General features: G+C 43.6%; 1 protein-coding gene across 4 annotated transcripts in view; it reads left to right on the top strand.

Moving 5' to 3' along the window:
• UNC13B (unc-13 homolog B) overlaps positions 1-20,140 on the top strand; it is a 224,691-nt gene that overhangs the window by 64,544 nt on the left and 140,007 nt on the right. For all 4 annotated transcript variants that reach the window (XM_062208010.1, XM_062208006.1, XM_062208009.1 and 1 more), the window contains 4 exons: positions 3,197-3,314; positions 4,415-4,538; positions 5,566-5,639; positions 18,830-18,887. In XM_062208010.1, the coding sequence (XP_062063994.1) occupies positions 3,197-3,314; positions 4,415-4,538; positions 5,566-5,639; positions 18,830-18,887 (374 nt within the window). The remainder of the gene's footprint in view (positions 1-3,196; positions 3,315-4,414; positions 4,539-5,565; positions 5,640-18,829; positions 18,888-20,140) is intronic.

Here is a 20,140-nt window from a genome sequence, read left to right as displayed (position 1 = left end):
TCTTTAAACTGATTTTTAAAAAGAATCATTTTATTTGAAAGGCAGGAGAGTCAGAGAGAGATCGATTGATCGATCGATCGATTTATCTGTCATCTTCTGGTTCACTCCCCAAATATAACAACCAAGACTGGGTCAGGCCAAAGCCAGGAACCTGGAACTCCATATGGGTCTCGCTCATGGGTGTCAGGAACTCAAGTACTTGAGCTATCACTTGCTGCTTCCCAGGGTTCACATTAGCTGGAAGCTGGATCAGAAGCTGAGTAGTCGAAACTCTAACTAGGTACCTCAATATGGGATGTGGGCATCCCTGGTAGGGACTTAAGCCACTACACCAAATGCCTGGCCCCAAGCTGCTGCTGCCGCTGCCTTTTTTTTTTTTTTTTTTTTTAAGATTTATTTATTTATTTGAAAGAGTTACAGAAAGGGAAGGAGAGACAGATCTTCCATCTACTAATTCGCTCCCCAAATGGCCGCAATGACCAGTTTGGGCCAGGCTGAAGCTGGGAGCCAGGAGCTTTTTCTGGGTCTCCTACATTGGTTCAGGGGCCCAAGGACTTGGGCCATCTTCTGCTTCTTTCCCAGGTATATTAACAGGGAGCTGGATTGGAAGTGGAACAACAAGGACTTGAACCATCACCCAGATGGAATGTCGGCGCTGCAGGCCTTGGCTTTAACCCTCTGTGCTACAGTGCCAGTCCTGTCAAGCTCTTTTTTTTTAAAATTAAACATGAATTTGAAACTTCTGTTTGTGATGAATAGCTGTTTTCCCAAGAATGCCTTTCTACTTTTTCTGCTGAAATTGGCCTTTTCTTGTCTTCCTTGCCTTTCTCCTGAAATCAATCAGGGCTTTCTGGAGAATGTTTTTATCTTTTTTTTTTTTTTTTGACAGGCAGAGTGGACAGTGAGAGAGAGAGACAGAGAGAAAGGTCTTCCTTTTTGCCGTTGGTTCACCCTCCAATGGCCGCTGCGGCCGGCGCATCTCGCTGATCCAAAGCCAGGAGCCAGGTGCTTCTCCTGGTCTCCCATGCGGGTGCAGGGCCCAAGGACTTGGGCCATCCTCCACTGCCTTCCCGGGCCACAGCAGAGAGCTGGACTGGAAGAGGGGCAACCGGGACAGAATCCAGCGCCCCAACCGGGACTAGAACCCAGTGTGCTGGCGCCACAAGGCGGAGGATTAGCCTGTTAAGCCATGGCGCCGGCCCAAGAATGTTTTTATCATTAACATAAGTATCTGCATGTTCCCCTTAAGGCTGTGGTTTTGTTTGAATGAGTCCTTCCAAACAGATACTTTACTATGTATGACATTGCTTTTGCGTGATGGTTATCTGGCTCTTTCTAGAAGATTTCTTTTCAAATATTTTTTCTTTCATCATTAAAGGAAGATAATAGTATTTATCATTATCCTGTAATAATTTTGTTTGAATGACGGTGTCCAGTTTAATTGATAATGACTAATGGGTTCTCCAGGGGCTGAGTGGTGTGAGGCGGCACGGTCCAGTCTCACACCTGCTTCTCACCACATGTTCCCACCAAACTTTGTTCTCGGTGATGCTTTTACTTCTGCTTGGAGTTGTTTTCGTGAATCTAATACAGAAAACTTACCTTTACTAGACGTTCCCTGTATGCAGCCCATAGATAGAAGTTAGGCAGTGCTACTATTAACGATGAAACATAAAACTGTTGCCTAAGGGTAGAAATTATAGGCAGGCAGGCTGGCCTGGCAGTAATTACCTCAAGCCTTCACCTCATTTTTTTTTGGTGGAGCTACATTAGTCTACCCCTGATTGTACTTTTATATTTTATTTATTTTTTAATATTATTTATTTGAAAGGCAGAGTTACAAAGAGCAGGAGGCAGAGAGAGAGAGTGAGAGAGAGAGAGAGAATCTTCATCCACTGGTTCACTCCCCAGCTTGAGCTGCGCCATTCCAAAGCCAGGAGCCAGGAGCTTCTTCTAGGTCTCACGCAGGTGCAGGGGCCCAAGGACTTGGGCCATCTTCTACTGCTTTCCCAGGCCATAGCAGAGAGCTGGATTGGAAGTGAAGCAGCCGGGACTCGAACCATATGGGATGCCAGCACTGCAGCTGGCGGTTTTACCCGCTATGCCACAGCACCAGCTCCCCAATTGTATTTTTAAAGGACAGACTGACAAAAGCACTTGTCTTCTTTTTCCCAGCTTCATTGAGGTGTGATTATGTACAAAAATGCACATAATTAGTGTGTACAATTTGATGTGTTTGGGCATATGTATTATTACTGTTACCATAAGGTAGTAAATATACATAACTTCCATTAGTTTCCTTGTGTTCTTCTCCCCACCCCCCCCCGGGGGGGGGTCCAAGTGCTGGCCGTAGCAGCCATTTGGGGAGTGAACCAACGGAAGGAAGACCTTTCTCTCTGTCTCTCTCTCTCACTGTCCATGACTCTACCTGTCAAATAAATTTAAAAAAAAAAGATTTATTTATTTATTTGCAAGTCAGAGTTACACAGAGAGGAGAGGCAGAGAGAGAGAGAGAGAGAGAGAGAGAGAGAGAGAGAGAAGTCTTCCATCCTATGGTTCACTCCTCAATTGGCTGCAACAGCCGGAGCTGTGTTGATCCAAAGCCAGGAGCCAGGAGCCAGGAGCTGAGAGAGAGAGAGAGAGAGAGAAGTCTTCCATCCTATGGTTCACTCCTCAATTGGCTGCAATGGCCGGAGCTGTGCTGATCCAAAGCCAGGAGCCAGGAGCTTCCTCCTGGTCTCCCACATGGGTTCAGGGGCCCAAGGACTTGGGCCATCTTCTACTGCTTTCCCAGGCCATAGTAGAGAGCTGGATTGTAAGTGGAGCAGCCGGGTCTTGAACTGGCGCCCATATGATATGCCGGTGCTTCAGGCCAGGGAGTTAGCCTGCTGCGCCATAGCGCTACCCCCCCCCCCCCAATAAATTTTTAGCTGTACAATACCTTATTGTTAATTCTAGGCACTATGCTGTATAGTAGGTCTGTAGAACTTTACTCATCTTATATAACTATATTGAAGCCATTTTTCTATGAATACTTTATATAAGTTTCTAGGAACCTAAGGGATGATTGCAGCATTATGGGACATTTTGAGTTTCCCTGCAGACAAAATCCTGGTGAGAACATGATCAAGGTTTAGCAAAACAGTATCTTTTATGTTATCTGGCTTTCCTCAAAGGACTTTCTTCTTTTCTTTAGTGAGATTAGTCGCCTGGACCTGGGTCTGAGTGTGGAGGTATGGAACAAAGGACTGATCTGGGACACCATGGTGGGCACCGTGTGGATTGCACTGAAGACTATTCGTCAGTCGGATGAGGTCAGTCAGTGCACTGTCTATTGGAGGTGTGATTGGATTGTGGCCCTGCTCTCCCCATCCTAGCTCCATTTCAGTTGATGTTCATCCATGCATCTGAGATTACTGTTCCCTTTCTAATGAGATAACACGTGACGTGTCTATTCCTAACACTTTCCAGACAATCTGGGGACTTTAAATCTGATCTTCCCTGTGTCCTATGAACTCAGAGGTACCGGAATAGCTCTCTAGCCTTGTCAGGTAGATTACCCTCTATGAGTGTGCGTGTTTACTAGGTTACCTGTAGTTTCTGCCCGGGGAGGAGTCCCATTAGGCTTCCTTAGTCAACTAGCTATGTTCTATTTTGTTTCATTGAATCATCTATCTGAAGGGAGCTAGTTTCAGTCTTTTTCTTCCACAGGTAACTCTATCAGAGTTTAAGAAACTACCAGGTTTGGCAATTGGTATTCATGATGTCTCTATACATTATTTCTAGGACTAAATTTCTACCCCACATCCAAAATTAGACCATAACTCAGCATCATTTCCCCAGAGACATTCATGTTGGCTATGGACAGAATCTAGTATATTCCTGTTTGGTTTTATCATGGGCCTTGGCTTTTCTCTGAGAGAAGATAAGTTGAGGGTCTTGCCTCTGTTTTCTGTACTTCTTTTAGTTCCGAGTCTCTGTCTCCTAAGCAGGTGAACAGTTCATTTTCGTTGCAGCCTCAGTTCAGTTCTATCTGACTGTAATGTTAGTAGTTCTTCACTGATTAGGAGCAGTGATATATATCTTTAAGTGACACAATCATTAGGAATTTTCCCAAATTAACTATTGATTTCATGGAAATGCTAAATTTTAGAATCTGTACTCCAGAAGCTCGCCCTTCATTGGGCTTGCAGAAAGCTGAGCACAGTGAAACCTGCTTTCCCCATCAAAGAGAAAAGAGAGGCCGCATGCAGCAGAGGCAGGTGGTGACAGTGGTGTGTTTGCCTTCATGTCTCAAGGTATGAGTGGCCCCCAGGAGCTCTCAACAAGGAACTTCAGAGAAAAACTCCTGGTTCTTGAACCATGAGGGGGGCCAACACAGATTAAAGTTTAATCTTAGATCTTTGTTTCCTAGGAAGGGCCTGGGGAGTGGTCTACATTGGAGGCAGAGACATTAATGAAAGATGATGAGATCTGTGGAACTAAAAACCCAACTCCTCATAAAATTTTGCTTGATACAAGATTTGAGTTGCCTTTTGGTGAGTCAGATTTTTAAAACTACTTCATGTTTGTTAGCATATTGTTTGGATTTGTTTGCTAGTTGTCTCATTGATGTGTATTTTGTCTCTTTAACCATCTCCTTTGAAGGAATTCTGTCTTCACTCACCCTGTTCCTGTACCACCTGGTTCAGAAAATAGTGCAGCGTATGCTCTAGAATGTTGCTCATTAAAGAACCATGCTACAAAGCATCCTTTTCAAGTCTTTGGTTTTCTGTGACTATTTAAATGACTAATGAATTATAATATCTGCTTATTCAATTTATTCTTTTGAAAATATTTATGATTTGGTTTTTTTTTTGAAGTGACTGTATTTTTGATTTGCTAGCTTAAACACCACATAATAATGCTAAATGGAATAGTAAATTTAGAATTTAAAATGACAAAATATATACACATATGTAAAAAATTTAAATAAGGGGGGCCGGCGCTTGTAGCGCAGTGGGTTAAAGCCCCAGCCTGCGGCGTTCACATCCTGTATGGGCGCTGGTTCGAGTCTCAGCTTCTCCACTTCCGATCCAGCTCTCTGCGGTAGCCTGGGAAAACAAGAAGATGGCCCACGTTCTTGGGTTCCTGCACCCTTGTGAGAGGCCAGGAGGAGGTTCCTGGCTCCTGGCTCCTGGCTTCAGATCAGCTCAGTTCTGGCCGTTGTGGCTGTTTGGGGAGTGAACCAGTAGAATGGAAGACTTCTTTCTCTCTCTCTCTGCCTCTCTCTGTAGCAGCCATTTGGGGGTGAACCAATGGAAGGAACACCTTTGTCTCTCTCTCTCTCACTGTCTAACTCTGCCTATCAAAAAAAATTCTTTAAAAAATTCAAATAAGGGAATGTATATAGATAAAAACTTGGTTTTTCTGAAAATTCAAGATAACATTCATGGTAAGAACCAGACCACCAGTAAAATTTGTTCATTTGTACTACTCTTCTGACATCAGTCATTTGAATAAGATATTATTTGCTGATGATTGAAGTATTACCTGCTGATATGATTCTTCTTTTTTTTATGGTAGATATCCCAGAAGAGGAAGCCAGATATTGGACCTACAAATTGGAGCAAATAAATGCCTTAGGAGATGACGATGAGGTAGGAATGGCCTTATTTGCAATATAGAGAGATGGGGGAAATCTCTGGTACACATTGTAGATTGTCCAGGAGGGCCCCACGAGTATGGTGTCCTGAAGAATAACAATAATTTAAATTGCAATAAATAAAAAGAACGGTAGAAAACTGCCTGAAATTTCACTAGAAAGCTTCATCTCCTGCTTCTCCTGTTTCCCTCACTGTCCCACAGACAGTGGCACTCCTCTGGCTCTAGATTATTGAGGAGGAAGCTGGTACCAGGAAATCATCATTTTTTGTTACGCAAGTGAGCAGAAGGCAGCTCTTCTGCTTCCTCTGAGGTTTTTAGATTTTGTTTTTAAATTTATTTGACAGGTAGATTTATAGACAGTGAGAGAGACAGAAAGGTCTTCCTAACGTTGATTCACTCCCCAAATGGCCGCTATGACTGGTGCTACGCCGATCCAAAGCCAGGTGCTTCTTCCTGGTCTCCCATGCGGTGCAGAGGCCCAAGCACCTGGGCCACAGCAGAGAGCTGGACTGTAAGAGGAGCAACTGGAACTAAAACCCGGCACCCATATGGGATGCCGGCGCCTAAGGCAGAGGATTAACCAAGTGAGTCACAGCACCGGCCCCTCCTCTGAGGTTTTTATCAGTATCTTAATTTATGTACTCTCTCTAGATTTTTAGTATTATCTTTATTTGTGTGCTTGGTCCTGCTGTTGTCACTTATCTCCAGAGATGAATTTAGTGTATAGAGGGTAGCAGTCAAACTCAGAACCTCAGGGATTAGAAATGGGAAATGTTTTTATTGGTGGTAGTGGTAGTGAGGAAAAGAAAATTGTGTTTACTTTTGGACATGTTGGGTTATTAAAATGTGGCCTGATTAAGATATTTTAGTGAATATATTAAGATATTTTAGTGGAAATGTCTGATAAAGAACTTCATATGTCTGAAGTTCAGGGTTGAATGGGGTAGGGAGCTTTATAGGCATAGAGTTTGGATTCTTCAACGTGTTAGTAGCAACTGAAGCCATAGGAAAGGAAAAGCGTGCTCAGATAGATCATGTAAAGAATGTTGAAGGAGAACAAGGAAAAAGCCTGAGGAAACATCAGAGTGAGACTTCTGGGGAACAAGAGACTGAGAAAGACCTTCCTGAAACAAAAAGAGGAAGAGGACCAGAAAAAGTTCATGGAAAAAATAAAGAGTTTCAAGGTGGGATGTTTTCAATAGTTTCGCATGTTCAAATTTCCATCCTTTCAAGTTCACCAGTCATTGGATTAATTTGCTTATATCTACAGAGATTATACCTCCAAATAGGGGTCACATTCCTAGGTACTTAGTGCTAGAACTTCAGTATGTCTTTTTGGGAGATACAGCTCAACGCACAGTGAGTTAAATAAAAGATGAAGAAATGGAATTTTGGATAACCCTCTTCAGACTTTTCCCTTACCTCAGCTGTGAGCTTTCTTTAAGCTTCAAAAGTCTCCTCGTGCTGAAGCCGATACCCAGATTTTCTTCTTTGTTGAAAACTCGTCTGTCTGCTCCTTTGGATAGCAGCCAGCATTTGCTCTCTTCTTGCGTCTACTTTACCTCTTGTGTTTTTTTTTCCCCTCCAGCCTGGCTGTGGAGTGGGTACAGCTTTTCAACTTTCCATCATCTTTGTTCTCCTTGTAAAAAAGCACACTGTATTTTTGATTTTATAGGCTTTACTGTGTGTCACATGCAGCAGAATCAGATAAAAGGGTTAAAACATTAAAAAGCCAAATATAACTTTGTAAGTTCTAATAATAGTGTTTTTTTTTTTTTAAAGATTGATTTTTATAGTGAGAGGGAGAGACAAAAAGAAATAATTCTCTCATCTGCTGGTTCATTCCCCAAATGGCCACAATTGCCAGGGCTGGGCCAGACTGAAGCCAGGGAGTCAGGAGCTTCATCTGGGTCTCTCGCATGGGTGCAGGGGCCCAAGTACTTGGACCATCTTCCATTGATTTCCCAGGCGAATTTGCGAAGAGCTGGATCAGAAGTAGAGTAGGTGGGTTTCAAACTGGTATTATACAGGATGCTACATTGTAGGCAGCCGCTATGCCACAACACTGGCCCCTGTAGTAGTTCTTGAACTGTGATTCCCAGCTGTTTATAGTCTAGGATATGGAATTTATTGTTTATATCTTTCATTCCCTTCTTTACTAACCTGTTTTTTTAGTTTATTTTTAAAGATTTATTTTTATTTACTTGAAAGGCAGAGATATGGTAGAATAAGAGAGAGATTGAGAGATTGAGATCTTCTGTTCTGGGGTTCACCCCCTAATTTCCACAATGGCTGATGCTGGGCCAGGCTGAAACTAGGAGCCAGGTACTTCCTCTGGATTTCCCATGTGGGCTCAGGAGCCCAAACACTTGGGCTTCCTCTGCTGCTTTCCCAGGCACACCAGCAGGGAGCCAGACTGGAAGTGGAGCAGCTGGGACATGAACTGGTATCCATATGGGACACTGGTATCACTATTAGGTCATGACGCCGGTCTCTACAAACCTATTTTTAACAGCTTTATTGAAATAGACTTTATACATATTATGCAGTTTACCTATTTAAAGTACAAAACGGAGTGACTTTCAGAGTTGTGCTTCCATCACCACAATCAATTTTGAATATTTTTATTATGCCATAAAGAAGCCCTGTGCACTTAACCAGCACTCTTCAATCCTTTTCTGCCATCCTCCTCAGCACTAGGCAAATACCTTCTGTCTATTCGGACCTATTTTGGACATTTCATGTAAATAGGATTGTCTGTAATCATGTGGACTGTCTTTGAGTTTGCCTAATGCTTTCGGGGTTTCACTCATGTTACTGCATATGTCAACACTTCATTCCTTTTTACTGCTAAGTAATGTTCTGTTGTATGGACACACTATACGTTATCTATTTACTCATTGGTTGATGACAATGGAGTTGTTTCTCCTTTTTAGCTGTTAATGATGGCTGCAAATATTGATATACAAAAATCTTGTGTGAATGTATGCTTTTTATTCTCTTGGAATTGCTGGATCAGATGGTAACCGTTTAACTGTTTGAGAGACCACCAGACTTTTTCCTAAAGTAGCTATGACATTTTACATTCCCACCAGAAACATAAGGATTCCAGTTTCTTCACAAGCTTGTCAGTATTTACTATTATCTACCTTTATAATTTTATCCATCCTAGCAGGTGTGAAATCGTATCTCATTGTCATCATCATGACATTGGAGAAATTTTTATGGAGATTTTTAAACATGAAAAAAATACAGAATTCCTCTTTCATCTTTGTTTTTGCTGGACTATTTTAAAAGTAATCCCAGGGGCCAGCACTGTGGCTCACTTGGTTAATCCTCCACCTGCGGCGCCAGCATCCCATATGGGCACTGGGTTCTAGTCCTGGTTGCTCCTCTTCCAGTCCAGCTCTCTGCTGTGGCCCGGGAGGGCAGTGGAGGATGGCCCAAGTGCTTGGGCTCCTGCATGGGAGACCGGGAAGAAGCACCTGGCTCCTGGCTTTGGATTGGTGCAGCTCCGGCTGTGGCGTCCATTTGGGGAGTGAACCAACGAAGGGAAGACCTATCTCTCTGTCTCTCTCTCTCACTGTTTATGACTCTACCTGTCAAATAAAAAAAAGCAATCCCAGACTCGCCCATATTTATGTCTCACCCACAAATACATTGGTATGTATTTCTTAACAGATAATGCCTTTAAAAAGAACCACAATAGTCTGAGTTCAGATTTCCTTTACTGTCTCAAAGATGTCTTTTTTTTTTTTTTTTTTTTTTAATTGACAGGCAGAGTGGACAGTGAGAGAGAGAGACAGAGAGAAAGGTCTTCCTTTTGCCGTTGGTTCACCCTCCAGTGGCCCCTGCAGCCGACGCGCTGCGGCTGGCGCACCACGCTGATCCGAAGCCAGGAGCCAGGTGCTTCCTCCTGGTCTCCCATGGGGTGCTTGGCCCAAGGACCTGAGCCATCCTCCACTGCACTCTCAGGCCACAGCAGAGAGCTGGCCTGGAAGAGGGGCAACCGGGACAGAATCCGGCGCCCCGACTAGGACTGGAACCTGGTGTGCCGGCGCTGCAGGTGGAGGATTAGCCTATTGAGCCGCGGCGCCAGCCTCAAAGATGTCTTTACACAGTTGATTTGTTCAAGATCCAAACAGTATGTGTGCATTTAGTGATTATGTCTTTTAAATCATTTTTGTTGTGCAATTGTTTCGCTTCCCTCATCTGTTCTATGGAATCCTGGACATTCTGCATTTGGTTGATTATATCGCCCAGGTGTCATTTACCATGTTGCTTTATCATCTTACCTCCTTTACACTGATAATTACATCTAGAAGCTTGAGAATTAGATCGAGATTTAAATTGAAGTTCCATTTTTTGGGTGGACAGTTGGTGTTTTATCCCACTTTTACTCCTGTTAAAATTCAACAGTGGATTCAAACGTTGTCAGCTTATTTCATTCATTATGTTTTCCCTTCATCCTTTTACCTAGTGTTTTTAGAAGTAAATAATGATCATTATTTCATTAGGGCTCACACAATATGATTTTCTAATTATATCAGGCCTTCATGATGTAATTAGCTATGATTCATTTACAAAAAGAACTGTTTTGCGAGCCCTTTGTTTCACTTGAAATCCAGTCTATACAAGAAAAATGTTCTCTTTATCAGTTTTCAGAACAGCAAGCTGTTGCCTCAGCAGCTTTAGCTTTGCAAGGTGGCCAGTGAGTTACTTTCCTTTTTAAAATGGGCTATTATTACAAATTTATGGATTTTGATATATGATGTACTTCAAGTTACAGTTAGTCTTTCTGGTGCTAAAATGAACTCATTGTTGGTTGGTGAGAACTGTAAATTTGCTTCAGTGTTGTTGTGGATTTGTTCTGCGAGGAGGAGCATGGTGGGGGCAAAGGGTGCAGAGTCACCACACAGACCCCGGCAGCCGGGTGAAAACAGGCCAGAGGCAAGCAGCCTGCAGACTCGTTTATTTCAGTTGGTACAGCAGCTTACATAGCCAAGGCAGCTAATCTGGTCAAGGGATGGACTATGCCCTAACCAATCACAGCCTGTTGCCAGGCAGTTTCCGAAGCCATCCAGTCACAGCCTGTTGCCAGGTAGGCTCCGTTAGCAGTGGCCATCTTGGCATGGCCTTCTCATTCCACCATACTTCTGTGTATTTATTCTTTTTCTATTGTGTTCTTGGAATCATACTTATGGAATTTATGTAATCTGTTCTCTATATATTAATAAATAAAATTGTAATTTAAAACAAAGAAGAAAAATTAATTGACAAATTTTTAAGCACCCATGAAAATGGAAAATAATAAAATGAAACCTATACATTTACCTACCTATAAGATTCAATAAATAGTGTCAATTAAAAATAAAAGAGGGGCCAGCACTGTGACATAGTAAGTTAAGCTTCCACCTGCAGTGCAGGCTTCCCATATGGGTGCCAATTTGAGTCCCACCTGCTCCTCTTCCAACCCAGCTCCCTGTTAATGGCCTGAGAAAGCAGCAGAGGATGGCACCTGCACCCACGTGGAAGAAACAGAAGAAGCTCCTGGCTCCTGGCTTTGGATCGGCCTAGCTGCAGCTGTTGTGACTATCTGGGGGCGGGACCAGCAGATAGAAGACCTCTTTTTCTGTCTCTCCTTCTCTTTGTCTGTAACTGTGCTTCTCAAATAAATAAATAAATTCTTTAAAAAGATTTCTCTTTCATTTATTTATTTTTAAAGATTCAATATCTACTAAGATCTTCTGCATTTTTACTTTTTAAAAATATTTATTTATTTATAAGTCAGAGTTACAGAGACAGAAAGAGAGAGCTCTTCCCTCTTTTGGTTTACTTCTGAGATAGCTACAATGGCCAGGGCTTACCAGGACAAAGCCAGGAGTCCAGAATTCCATCCAGGTCTCCCACATAGGTGCTGGGGCCCAAGTATTCCAGCCATCCTCCCTTGCTTTCCTGGGCACATTAACAGGAAGCTAGATAGAAAGTGTAGCAGCCAGGACTGAAACCAGTGCTCATATGGGATGCTGGCATCACAGGCAGCAGCTTAACCCACTGTGCCACAACACCAACCCCCAGGATTTTATCATGCTTGCTGCAAAATCATTTAAACACACACACACACATACGCACACACACGCACATGCACACGCACACACACATGCACAAACAAAAAGTTTACCTTTCATTCTGTGCCATATGACATTTTTCCATACAGAGTAGCTTCCTGGGCCCAGAAGCACTGAGTCAGCTGGCTTGGGCCTCTACCAGCTTTCAAAGTAGGATTGTATCACAGTTTATTTTCCTAGTTATGGACATTAGGGTTTTAATTATTATAAATGTATGCTGCAGTGAACATCCCTGATCGTGTTTTGTTATGCTTATGTTAGAGAGATTCTCTCTCTATTTCTTTAAAAAAAAAATTTATGTGTATATTTATTTGAGAGGTAGAGTCACAGACAGTGAGAGGGAGAGACAGAGAGAGAGAGAGAGAGAGGTCTTCCTTCCATTTGTTCATTCCCCAAATGGGTGTGACGGCTGGAGCTGTACTATCCAAAGCCAGGAGCCAGGTGTTTCTTCCCAGTCTCCCGTGCGGTGCGGGGGCCCAAGCACTTGAGCCATCTTCTACTGCTTTCCCAGGCCATAGAAGAGAACTGGACTGGAAGAGGAGCAGCCGGGACTAGAACCGGCGCCCACATGGGATGCTGGTGCTGCAGGCAGAGGATTAACCTACTGCACCATGGCACCAGCTCCTCGCTCTATGTATTTGGAAGTAGGATTGCTTGGTTGTGGGATATGCTTTGTTCTTCAGTAGATTTTACTAAGTTGGTCTCTGAGGTGATCGTACCACTTTCCATTTTCCTGCTTCTCTATATCCTTCCTGGTATTTGCCAGATATAAATTTTTTGCAATCTAATGGATATAGAAATTATTTTTATTTGTATTTCCCTGTTTTTAGCACCATTTGGCAGAATATGTTATAGATATTTGGTGTTTATCAGAGGTTGAAACAAAAATCCTGCCCTCATGGATTGAACAGGACCTGGCAGATGATAAGCAAGAAATGAGGGGCAGGTGTTGGGCACTTGGGACACCCTCAAGAGTGCTGGTTTGAGTCCTGTTTCTTCCAGTTTTGATTTATCTTCCTACTAATGAGCATCCTGAGAGGCAGCCAATGATGGCTGGAGTACTTGGGGTCCCTGCCACTCGTGTGGGAGACCTGGATTGAGCTCTGGGTTTCTGGTTTCAACCTCACTGTTGAAAACATTTGGGGAGTAAACCAGCTGATGGAAGAATCCCTCTCTGTCTTTCAAATAAAAAACTGAAAATAAATAGGAAATTTTAAAAAAGACTTATTTATTTGAAAGGCAGAGTTATAAAGAGAGAGGGAGAGGGAGAGAGAAGGAAAAAGAGAAAGAGGTCTTTTATCCACTGGTTCACTCCCCTAATGGCCTCAATGGTGGTAGCTGGGCTGATCCGAAGCTAGGAGCTAGGAGCTTCTTCTGGGTCTCCCATGCTGGTGCAGGGGCCCCAGGACTTGGGCCATCTTCTGCTTCTTTCCCAGGTCATAACAGAGAGCTGGATTGGAAATGGAGCAGCTGGGACTTGAACTGGCACCTATATGGGATGCTGGCACTGCAGGCAGTAGCTTTATGCACTACACTACAGCGCTGGCCCCTAAATAAGAATTCTAGAAAAATGTGATGTAGTTAAATTTTAGAAGGTAAGAAGTTCTATAAGAAGTATCTTAGTCTATTCAGGTTGCTTTAACAAAATACCTTAAATTGGGTAACTTATGAATAATTGAAACTTTTTATAGTTCTGGAGACTGAGAAATCCAAGAACAAGGCACCAGCAGAACCAGTGTCTGGTGAGGGCTTGCTTCCTGTTCATAGATGGCATTTCCCTGGTCAAATCTTCACCGATAGAAGTGGCAGCACAACTCTCTGGGGGTTCCCTAATGAGGACACTAAAGCCACTCGTGAAGGCTCTGCCCTCATGACCTAATCACCTCCCATAGGGCCCTGCCCCCTAAAACCTCACTTTGGTGATCAGGTTAAACATAGGAATTTTGAGAGGACACAAACTTGCAGACCATAGCAGAGGAGAAACTATTTTGTACTTGCACGTTTTATATTTCTTTTGTTAGATTTGTCCTAATTGTTATGAATATTAAAAATTATATTTTCTAGTACATCATTTAAATAATATTTATTTATTTTAAAGGCAAAGTTACAGAGAGAGAGAGGGAGAAATAGATCTTCTAAAATTACTGCAACATACAGGGCTGGCCAGACTGAAGTGAAGCCAAGAGCTTCATTTGGGTCTCCCACATGGATGCATTGGCCCAAACACTTAGACCATCTTCTACTGCTTTCCCAAGCACATTAGCAGGGTGCTGGATCAGAAGCAGAGCAGTTGGGAGCTGAACCAGCACCCATATGGGATGCCTGCATTGCTGACAGTGGCTTAACCCACTACATCATGATGTTGGCCCGTACATCATCAATGTAAGTGAGTGCTTTACTGCTCATTTTTTAAAGTGTCGATGTTCAGCAACTTTTTTTTTTTTTTTGGGTAAACTTCCTTTGTTAATTGAAAAAAATTACTTATTTGAAAGCGAGACAGAGATTTGTCACCCACTGGTTCATTCCCCAAATGCCTGCTATAGCCCAGCCAGGCTGAAGACAGGAGCCTGGAGCTCAATCTGGTGTCTCACGTGGGTGTTAGGGATCCAAGTACTCACACCTGCTGCTTCTCAGGGTATTCATTAGCAGGATGCTGGAACCAGGAAGAGAGCCTGGATTTGGTCCCAGGCACTCCAAAATGGGATGCTGGCATCCCACGTGGCATCTTAACTTCTAGGCCAAATGCCCACCCCAGCAACTCTTCCTAGTTCTGTTGGTTTAGAGATTCTCTTAGATTTCTGTGTAGCTGACAAGAACATAGCTAGATTTTATATCTTTAAATATTAATGGTTTTATTCACTTTTCAATCCTATGCTTTACGTGTTTGAAATTTATAAATATGTATTTTATTAACAGAATTGATTTTTTTGGAAGTTAGAGTTACAGAAATACTGAACAGACACTACAGTTATTCCCTCTTCCCCACCCTAGTTTCCCCTACTATTCGTATCTTACATTACTATAGTATATTTGTTACAATTAATGAGCCAATTTTTAATGTTTATTTTCATCTACTGGAAATGCAGAGGGAATACACACACACACATGCACACACACATGCGCGCGCACACACACGGAGAAATCTTTCATCTGCTGGTTCATTTCTTAAATGCCCCCAAAGCCAGCCCTGGGTCAGGCTGAAGCCAGGAGCCAGGAACTCCATCTGGGTCCATCCCATAGGTGGCAGGGGCCCGAGTGCTTGGGCCATCATCTGTTGTCTCCCAGGTTGTGTTAACAGGAAGCTGGGGCAGAAGTGGAATAGCTGGCTGGCGCCATGGCTCAACAGGCTAATCCTCTGCCTTGCAGCGCTGGCACACCAGGTTCTAGTCCTGGTCGGGGCACTGGATTTTGTCCCGGTTGCCCCTCTTCCAGGCCAGCTCTCTGCTGTGGCCAGGGAGTGCAGTGGAGGATGGCCCAAGTGCTTGGGCCCTGCACCCTATGGGAGACCAGAAGAAGCACCTGGCTCCTGGCTTCGGATCAGCACGGTGCGCCGGCCGCAATGTGCCTGCCGTGGCGGCCATTGGAGGGTGAACCAATGGCAAAGGAAGACTTTTCTCTCTGTCTCTCTCTCTCACTGTCCACTCTGCCTGTCAAAAATTAAAAAAAAAAAAAAAAAAAAGTTCAAGTCTCAGCTATTCCACTGACACTCTGATTTTGGATGTAGGCATCATAAGCCATGTTTTAACCCCATGGTAGCACAACACCCTCCCTGATACATTATTTATTTATTTATTTTTGACAGGCAGAGTGGACAGTGAGAGAGAGAGAGAAACAGACAGAAAGGTCCTCCTTCACCGCTGGTTCACCCTCCAATGGCCACCATGGCCAGCGCACCGCGCTGATCCGATGGCAGGAGCCAGGTGCCTCCCCTGGTCTCCCGTGGGGTGCAGGGCCCAAGCACTTGGGCCATCCTCCACTGCACTCCCGGGCCACAGCAGAGAGCTGGCCTGGAAGAGGGGCAACCGGGACAGAATCCGGCGCCCCGACCGGGACTAGAACCCGGTGTGCCAGCGCGACAAGGCGGAGAATTAGCCTGTTGAGCCACTGTGCCGGCCCCTGATACATTATTACTAACTCAACAGTTACTATTTATTATTTCTTTATTAACTAAAAAGTAAAGCTAAAAGTTTATTCCGAGTTTTACCTCATGTCTTTTTTTGTGCTAGGATCCGTTTAGGAGGCTGCATTATGCTTAGTTGTCATGTCCTCTCAGAGACTTTTGTCTAAGTTGGTCCTTTTTTGGTCCTGTTGTTCGGCATGTGTGAATTCAACCAGCTACAGATGGAAAATAGCTGAAAACAAAATGCATCTGCACTGAGCACGGATAGACCTTTTTTTTTTTTTGTCATTAGTCCTCAAATAATACAGTGTAACTACATAGCATTTAAGGAAATTCTATTTTTTTTTCCTGATTTTCTAATAAGACAGTGTGAGATTTTTAAGAAAAATTTTCCTGTATCCATTAAGTCACAGTTTTTCTCTTATAATCTGTTCAGTGTGATGAATTACATGAATAGATTTTCAGATACTGAACTGTTCTTTCATTTAAAGCCTACCTACCCAAAATACATGAACCTTTATATGCCAAGATGTATAAATGTACACAGGTATACATACATATTCACATATAAATATTTCACACACATATAGTATCATCAGTTTGGCTTGGTGATTTATGAAATTGGATTTTTGTATCTATATTAATAACTTTTAATTCTTATTCCTTGTACTATCCTTTTAAAAATTTATTTATTTTCATATTCAGAAGACAGAGTGAAAGAGAGCTCACTATTCCATGTACTGATTCACTCCCCAAATGCCTGCAACGGTAGGGGTTGAGACAGGCCAAATCCAGGAGCCAAGGATTTTATCCAGGTCTCCCACGTGGTGGCAGGGTCCCAGGTGCTTGAGCCGTCATCTTTTCCCAGAGTATACATCAGTAGGAAGCTGGAATTGGAAGCAGGTTCAGGACTCAAACCCAGGCACTCTGATACGAGATCTGGGCGACCCAAGAGGTTTCTTCACTACTGTGCCAAGTGTCCACCGCAAGTTTTTGGTGGCTAAATTTTTAAAAAATATTTATTTATTTGAAAGTCAGAGCTACTCAGAGAGAGAAGGAAAGGCAGAGAGAAGTCTTCCATCCACTGGTTCACTCCCTAACTGGCCGCAATGGCCAGAGCTGCGCTGATCTGAAGCCAGGCACCAAGAGCTTCTTCTGGGTCTCCCACTTGGGTGCAAGGGCCCAAGGACTTGGGCCATCTTTCCCAAGTCACAGCAGAGAGATGGATCATAAGTGGAGCAGCTGGGACTCGAACCAGTGCCTGTATGGGATGCCAGTGGTGCAGGTGGTGGCTTTACCCACTAAGTCACAGCGGCGGCCCTCTTATGTATCTTTTTTAAAAATTTTTTGTCAGGCAGAGTTAGACAGTGAGAAAGAGATAGATAGAGAGAGAGAGAGAGAGAGAAAGGTCTTCCTTTTTCCGTTGGTTCACCCCCCAAGTGGCCACTATGGCTGGTGTGTTGCAGCTGGTGTGTTGCGGCCAGCGCGCTGCGCCGATCCGAAGCCAGGAGCCAGGAGCTTCCTCCTGGTCTCCCAGGTGGGTGCAGGGCCCAAGCATTTGGGCCATCTTCCACTGCCTTCCCAGGCCACAGCAGAGAGCTGGACTGGAAGAGGAGCAACCGGGACAGAATCTGGCGCCCCAACTGGGACTAGAACCCCGGGTGCCGGTGCCGCAGGTGGAGGATTACCCTAGTGAGCCGCGGTGTTTACTAATTATGCCATAGTTGGACTTCAGCTTTCTGCTTGGTACCTGGAACGGATTATTTAAATTGACTTCTGAAAATATCTTAAATCTTAATTCTTATGGTTTAATACTTAAAGTTTTGGGATTTTCTTATTATTATGCCTGTATACTTCCTACAGAAATCAGCATTCTGATATGGTTTGTGGGCTTCCAAAGCCATGGTTTAACCTCCTGTGCTACAGTGCCCACCCTATAATGGTGTTTGTTTATTTTTAAAAATATTTTATTTATTTATTTGAGAGGTAGAGTTACAGTGAGAGGGAGATACAGAGAGAAAGGTCTTCAGTCCACTGGTTCACTCCCCAATTGGCCACAGCCATGAGCTAAGAGCTTCTTCCTGCACATGGGTGCAGGTGCACAAGGACTTGGGCCATCTTCTGCTGCTTTCCCATACCACAGCAGAGAGCTGGATCAGAAGAGGAGCAGCAGGGACTAGAAACGGTGCCCATATGGGATGCCAGCACTGCAGGCGGTTGATTAACCTACTGCGCCACAGCTCCAGCCCCATGGTGTTTAAATTGTATTTAACTTCTAATCATTTCTTCTTGGAAGTAGTAGTAGCATTATTACTTCTGATATTTGTACCATTGTTTATTGCTTATAAACTGTGTTACATACAAAAAAATGTGTATTTTAGATCCAACTGCTTGACATACCCTTTACTCCGAGCACTCTTGTGTATACTGCTATCGACTTCTGTCTGGTTTTTGCCTTAGCAGCCATTTGGGGAGTGAACCAATGGAAGGAAGACCTTTCTCTCTGTCTCTCTCACTGTCTATGACTCTACCTGTCAAATAAAAAAAGAAAACTGAAGCCTCAGAGGTGTTTCCAGTTCCCATCACCTAAATGGGGAAATCTCTGCATTACCCACAGGAAAATTCAGGGGACCATGAAGTCTTCCAAGGCCCAGCCTTCTACAGCTGCCTGGCAGAGCTGGACTGGGGCCCAGGTGCACTTGGCCAGAACAGCGTCACTCTTAACCTGCTTTGGCCTCTCTCACTGGGCTAGAGCATAATGGGTGATCTGACCTGTCAGGGTCACACAGGAAAGCAGCAACAGGGTGTTCTTCTGTCCAGCAAAAAAATCGAGACTCCAAACACTAAACCTTTTGATAGGTAGATGTGATTTTTTTTCCTCTTTTCTACTTGTTCTCTTACTTTATATGTTTTTTTTTCTCCTTTCTGCTTCTAGTATTCTATTCAAGAAGAAAACCAGAGGAAGCCATTGCCCACTGCTGCCGCCCAGTGTTGTAAGTGAGAAACTTGTCTCTGAGTCTGTCTGAATTGCACCTTCCTGTCCTTTCTCCAAACATGGCTTATTCTGAGTTGGAGCGGGTGGAGGTGTAGTGTGCGGTAATGGGAGATACTCCTGAAGCAGTGCTGTCTGGGCACAGGCCTCTAACGGCTGGCTGCCCGTTAGCTTCAGAAGGAGATCTTTTGGTTTTGTGTGCTGTCGTCTGGCCAGTGGTGCTCATCTGTTTTCTCATTTGCCAGCTTTACCTGCTGTGTCTTTGTTTACCTGTTACTGTTCTTTATGGTTCAGCTTAATTATCACCATCTCTGAGAACTGTTGCTGTTTTCTGCTTCCCAGTGTCTAGCCTAAGTGTGTCTCTGTGCTGTCCTCATGTTCTCTACATCCATCCATCAAGTAACTTATGTATTATAATCTATGTATATTTCTTTGGCAAGAACACAAACCTTTAAAAGACACAAACATTTTTCCATTTTGTATGCTGGTATCTGGATCAACACCTGCATGGTAACTCTCAAAAAGTTTGATAAGTGATTAACTGAGGGAGAAGACTAGTCATTTCTTCTAAGATTAATATGCTTAGATCACACAGATTCTTCTTTTCTTTTTAAAGATTTATTTATTTGAAAGGTAGATTTACAGAGAGGCACAGAGAGAGGAGAGCTCTTTCATCCACTGGTTCACTCCCCACATGGCCACAATGACCAGAGCTGCGCCGATCCAAAGCCAGGAGCTTCCTCCAGGTCTCTCACGTAGGTGCAGGGGTCCAAGGACTTAGACCATCCTCCACCACTTTGCCAGGCCATGGTTGAGAGGTGGTAGATTCCTTCTTGACATAAATCATGTAGTATTGGTATACTGATAACTTCTCAGTTTCTCTCGAAACAATTGGAGACACCAAAGGATCGACATAGAGCCTGTCCCATTTCGTTTTTCAGCCTGTGATAGGCACATGCACGCAGATGTGTGTTGCTGTAGTTTTTCTGAATCGAGCAAAACTCCATCTGCTACAGATTGATGGTGGTGGTCACAGTCATAGCAGTTGTAGTAATATTAGTAATGGTAAGCACCATAGCAGCTAACATGTGTTGAGTTCTCACAATATGCCAGATGCTCTTCTAAGAGTTTAAATGTACGAATTTAATTAATCTTTGCAACAACTCTGAGGCAGGTTTTTACTGTTGTCCCCAGTTTTCAGATGAGGAAACTGAGGCATAAAGAGATTTGCGTAGGGGCCAGCATTGTGGTGTC

The sequence above is a fragment of the Lepus europaeus genome, chromosome 12 (assembly GCF_033115175.1).
Source record: "Lepus europaeus isolate LE1 chromosome 12, mLepTim1.pri, whole genome shotgun sequence".
Taxonomy (NCBI): Eukaryota; Metazoa; Chordata; class Mammalia; order Lagomorpha; family Leporidae; genus Lepus; species Lepus europaeus.
The sequence above is the reverse complement of the archived record's forward strand: the minus strand, read 5'-3'. Positions and strand labels throughout refer to the sequence as shown.